This window comes from Dasypus novemcinctus, chromosome 7 (genome assembly GCF_030445035.2).
Source record: "Dasypus novemcinctus isolate mDasNov1 chromosome 7, mDasNov1.1.hap2, whole genome shotgun sequence".
Taxonomy (NCBI): domain Eukaryota; kingdom Metazoa; phylum Chordata; class Mammalia; order Cingulata; family Dasypodidae; genus Dasypus; species Dasypus novemcinctus.
This window is the reverse complement of record NC_080679.1, coordinates 111480419-111486418: the sequence shown is the minus strand read 5'-3', so window position 1 is coordinate 111486418 and position 6000 is coordinate 111480419. Positions and strand designations below refer to the sequence as shown.

General features: G+C 34.9%; 1 protein-coding gene across 1 annotated transcript in view; it reads right to left on the bottom strand.

Moving 5' to 3' along the window:
- Positions 1-2030: 2030 nt before the first annotated feature.
- The window catches only part of NXPH2 (neurexophilin 2), a 122483-nt gene continuing 118513 nt past the window's right edge, over positions 2031-6000 (bottom strand). Inside the window, exon 2 of the mRNA XM_004478264.4 lies at positions 2031-4512. Within this exon, the coding sequence (XP_004478321.1) occupies positions 3769-4512 (744 nt within the window). The 3' untranslated portion in view covers positions 2031-3768. The remainder of the gene's footprint in view (positions 4513-6000) is intronic.

The following is a 6000-nucleotide window of genomic DNA, read 5'->3' as shown; positions in this document are numbered from 1 at the left end:
AAGGGGGTGTCAAAGCCTTATCAGGCCTGTATTTTTTTAAAAAAATCTGATTAATAATATTTATTCTAGATGATTTCTAGAATTGTTCCTAGCTTTTAACTTTCTAATATCCAGTGGTTATTGTGTTCAACTGGTACAAAAGATTCATGTTGGAAATGGTGCAAGAATTAGTTACATGGGTAGAATGAGTCTTGAATAATCACTGCATTGCATTGGAGATGAAAACAAATCAAGTCACAGATATTGATCAAGTACCTACTGCATACCAGGAACTCTGCAAGGTGCTATAGAGGAGGCAAAGAAGCTAATTTATTCTTTTGGAGAAGAGAGGATATTCTATTTAGAGGGGAGCCAAGTAGAATGAGAAGGGAAGAATGAAAAAAGAAGCAGAATGGGATATGTTCCCAGGGTTCTACACCTCGTGATAGGGGTTGGATATTAAGGTGAATGTGAAATGACCCTTAACTATCTTCTACAAAGTTTTCCTGAAGAAAAAAATATCCTTATAGAAACATGTTTTCTTGTGATGTCTTTTAAAACTGGATATATTAATTTCCATTCCTTGAATGTAACGTTGGGTCAATTGTAGTTTTACTCTAAGAATAAAAGGATAACTTCACCTTCTATTTTATTGGCCAGTTAATTAATGTAAGATTCTTTATCAGGTAAAATTGGATTTGAAGGCTACCAAGGTATTCTGCACAATTTATCAATTTCTATAATCACTTGAAAACGCTCCCAAACAGTGCTATACTGATGTTACACCTTAGCCAGTCATATCTCTAATACATCCTGGGACTCTATTATCTTTCTATGTATTCTTTCCATCTTGACTTCATTTTCTATAATTTAGTTTCTTAGAATTTTGTGTTTATATAGAAATCACAATCCTGAAGATTTTGGAGGGAGAACATTTCCAACTACTTTCAGGTTTAGTTTTGGTTTCTGTATCATGCCTTGTCACGAACTCTTGAAAAATATTTCAAAATTCTTTTAAAAAGAAAACTGCCATGATAAATATAATTATGACAATTACTTGTGTTTTATCTTGAGTCTCTGCTTCAATTTACCTTTCTTATGTAGTACAAGATATAGGGACTAGGAGTCAAGAGACCTGCCTTTAAGTTGGGTTTGTCACCTACTCCTGGGCATGCCATTCACTCTCATGGGACCTGGTTCTCCTTGGGTGTCAAATGGGGGTGAGAGGCGGGTTGAAATAGAAGGTAGTGTAGGTTTTGCCCCCTCTGAAATATTCGTCTTCTATGTTAGTCTTGGGCTGATCACTTTTGAAAAATTTGGTTATCAATCTGCCTATCAGTTTAACTGTAATTTTGAAAAGGGTCTGCTTCTTTCACTTTTGAACAATTTGTTATTGGGTAGAAAATCAGCTTAGATGATTGTCTTTTACCTCCACCAAAGTACTGAGAGACTGTGGAAACGGTTTTGTAGAAATGCGTTTTTTTCATGTTTAAATGGGATCTGATTTATATTGTGCCAAGTACCATTACTGCCAAATATGTAGACTTTAAATTGAAATTATGACTGAGAAATACATGTATGTTCTACTCCAATTAAAAAATATGCCTATGGGTTATTTCTTAATTTTCACTCCATAAACACTGCTAAAACTCTAAGAATTGTGTAAACTGATTTACCGTTGCCTTCCTTGAATAGAAATAATGTTTGTATCACTCAGCTTTTGAACACCAGATAATTTTAAATCTCATTTCCTGTTGTAATAATAATAACGACAGTTGTGGCCATTCACATTTATAGAGTTCTTACTAGAAACCAGGCGATGTGCCAAGTGCTTTATATGAATTATCTTATTACTTGACTTCATAATCTCGGTAGCCAAGAGGCTTTGTTTAGTATGCACATGAGCAAAATCTGAATGCTCATTTGGTATTTATGTCATATATATATATGTGTGTATAAATATAAATATATGTATATATGTAAAATAAACTCTTATGAAGAAAAGAAACAAAGTGAACAGTTTTAACAAATAATCACCCTACAGCCATGTGACAGATTTAGCAAATTCTTTTTATTTACATAGAAATGTGTACACATACTTTCTCTGTACACAGAAAATTCTAAGTATATATACATATATGGTTCCCATATATTGTACAATAAGTATTTTAATCTTGTTTCTAGATGAAAATAAAAAGATGTTTCAAAATATTACTCACCAACCACAAAATTACAAAAGCATCTGATGAAATCAGAGCAAAAACTTCAAGCCTCACTATCACACACGAAACCTAGTACAATTTATACAAAAGACAAAATTGAACACTATGCAGCTATCACCAGTCAATGGAAAGGAATGGAGACATAAAATAGAAGACAGAGCTGTTGGATTTTTGACCAGTGTGGTAAGAGCATTTTTTGTTGAATAGGACTTACCCTTTTTTTAGTCCTCAATTCAATGTTTTACCTTAATTTGCTATTTTACAGATAAGAAGGGGGAGGAAAGTTAATATATTGTCAAAAAGGTCACCATTCTATGAGTCTTCTGAGCTCTAGAAACCTTTTTACCGGTTAGCTTGCCCTCTTCTCTGTTCTGACGCAGGATTACTGTTCATCCCCTCAGAAAAAATGGCCAGGCCACTTAGAGTGGCCATTTAATTTAGAAGTAATCTCAAAGGTCTGGTTGTCAGTACATACTGATTTGTAATACTTAAATATAACTTTATTTTCATTTACATTTTGATTCCTCATTCAAATAACTAAATGTACGGAAAATTTAATCCAGGAGCCCAGAAATAATGAATCCATAATCCTGGAAATTCCTCCTTCTACTTCCATTCTAACCTAGGAAATAATCTTTCCCCCTCTATTTCAGAGTTGTTTTATACATGAATATAAACTCAGACTAACAAATGAATAGAAGGAGGGTATATGCAGCTAAAATCTTGGGATTTTTGTCAATCTCGCAGCATTGAATCTAGCAATAGAGGCTAAGAAATTTCATGATCTTCATTACCGTTGAACTGATTTACAATGTATCTGGATTTACTGTCCCACTCCATGGCAACTATTCCATTATCACTGCTTTTTACGCTGATTTTACTACTCAGATGAGAAATCATAAAGACGGTGACTGACCCAGGCCTAAGTGCTTAAATCACATTTCACTCAACTCTATCTCAGATAATAATGCATGTAGTTCCACCGTGGCACTGTAGCTTCCCACAAGTACTGAAACTGGTTTTATGCTTTCATCTCTCATATCAGTAATGACACAGACGTAGGGAAAAAGGGAACAACAAAAAGAAAGCAATGTCAGAAACGCAATTCATCTATCAAATACAATCTTTCAGTTACTTTACTGAAGCTGCTATTTTTAAGGTAACCTTCCAAAAACACATTTCAAGGCAGGCTCATTTCAAGAGCAATGTTTATCACATGCATAATTTGTTCCTTCCTGTCACATGTTGGTACCACTGATGCTTCTTTTACAGAAACAAATACATTTCTAGAACTTAGCCATCTTATTTGAAGGAGATGGTTTCATAAACTGTTTGACTCTTTAGAGTAAGGTACTTATGATCAAAACAAACACATTTCACATTTAAAGATGGTTCTGTTTTTAAATTTGAAAACCTGATAGGGAACTAAGATCCACTGCCAGAAAGAAAAGGAATCCTTTACCATGAAGAGTGGGGCTTGGTTGCTGGGCTTGGTTCTTGGTCGTTGCAATTAAATATGAATATATATATTTATATATATCCCCCATTTCCATCCTTGTGGGAAAATTCAGCCAGAAGATAAGTATGGAGTCTCACTGTGGTAATTGTAGTCAGGACAGACCTTTTGCACAAGTTTATAATCAACACTGTAAAAGGCAATGTAAATGCAAATAACCTTGAAGGGCTTGGAGCACAGCCAAGAGACGTGGCTCTGAGTCTGTTCTTGGTAGCAGATCTTGGACGGGTCAAAGTTGCACAGGGCGGTTTTCTTCGCCCGATCTGTTTTTTCATACTCAATGCGACAATTGAAAGATTTGGATTCCTTGGTCTCCAAGGTAGACTGGGGGGAGACTTCAAATTCCACCACTTTGGAGGGGGGTACCAAGCTCACTGAAACATTGCCCAGGCCTGTGGAATTATGTCGGAAATAAACACTGAAGGTTCCATTTCCGTGGTCGACAATTTTCCCTGTGATGAGGAGGTTAAGTTTGACAGTTTTAATGTTGGAATGAAAGTCACCCCATCCAAACATTTTCTTAAATTTTCCTGTTTTAACTATTGGCCTCCGTTTAGTTCTTGCCAACGGCTCCTGCACCTCCGTGATATTGGCCAACCAATCCCAAAAGTTCTCCATGCTATCTGCATATGCCAGGTGGCCCGGCCTTGGCACCGGAGACTGTTTAACAAACAGGCGCAAAGGATTGATGATCCTTGAGTGCACCACGTTTCCGACCAATGTCCCTGGAGCATCTTTGTCTTCCCAATCCAGTCCTTCTGTGGCATGCACCACTTTTTCACTGTCACAAAATAGCTGTTCGAAAAGAAAAAAGAGAAATAAACTTTAGATTAGGCTTTGAGTGCCCACATACTGATGGCAAAGCACAAGAGAAATTATTTCAGTATTACTTAGATTCTTGCTAAATAGCATTTCACACACACAGACACAGCTGGGCTCAACAGTATTTTAACAAGAGCCTTAGCTCCAGCAGTGTAGAATTGTGAATATAAAAATGTTAACGGTAAGATTTAAGAAGAGAGCAATTAAGGGGTTGCTCTTTTTGTCTCTTTTTAAATCTTTACAATTCTGTGTTTCCAGATTGGGGAAAGAAATTATTTTTGCCTCCCATTTATTAGAATCATTAAAAACGTGATTTTTTTTCTTTCAGGTAAAAACAACTCTAGAAAGATATGGGTGCCTACCAAGAAGCTAAAAATCATCTGATTGTAAGACATTGCTAACTTTATGTTAAATATATTTATAAATACTAAGTCTTATTGTATCCAAACTCTCATTATTTTCATTCATATTGACAGAACTCCATATCAAACTCTGTAATGAAAAAAGCATGTGTATAATATTGAAAGTTCTACAAGTTTTAGAAAAAATTATAAATGCAACTTCAGCTGCCTTTATAGAAACAGAAATGTGTTGAAGAGTATATTTTGTATTGATTTAATAGATTGTATAAAATTTAATGAATTTTATTACAACCGAATAATTCTCTTATTCAGCTCTCAAAGCTAGAACTTTTTTTTTTTAGCAGAGTGCAGTTAACATAAACTAGAAGAGAAAGGTGCAGTTCTGCAGTTTTCCAACAGATACACTTTGTTTCTTTACTTCCAAAAAGAAACATGCTCTTTCTTGCTTTTTGGAAATACGTGGCTCATATGGTCCATCATCATTTCCCACTTTTCACAGAGACATGAGTACTAAGAAATATTTCTACTTTAAAATTTTTAAAAGTATTTTTATAAACAATTTCTAAGAAAGAGCTATGTGCATATGTTTTACGGATTCCAGAGTAATTTTTGTTCAAATCAACAGACAATGAAAACATAGCACTGCATTTAGCATTTACATTTGCTTTTTCTTTTTATTCTTTTTGGAATGTAAAAGTTCACATGATTTCTTAAATTATTTAGTTAAGTCAGAAAGGATCTTTTGAGGCATGGAATCATTATATATGAAAGTATTCCCTGAAATGAATATTTATTGGTGTTATGAAGTCTGGAAAATAGATCTTTCCAGTGGACGCACAGATAGCCTCTTTATAAAGGCACAAACCACTCATTCTATAGAAAACTGCCAGCATGATGAAAAGGATAAGGAAAGCCGTGATGCCAGGTTTAAGGGCCATCTCCATCCCGTTCAAACTTTGCAAAGCACCTGGCGAAACGGGTCTCAGATTGTTCCATAAAGTGTTGCTTTCAATCCAATTTTGAAAAATAAAAGACAACCTAGATTAAAAAATTTCTTCTCAATGTGGTAGATTTTAATGATAGGAGGTTATCTTTTCTA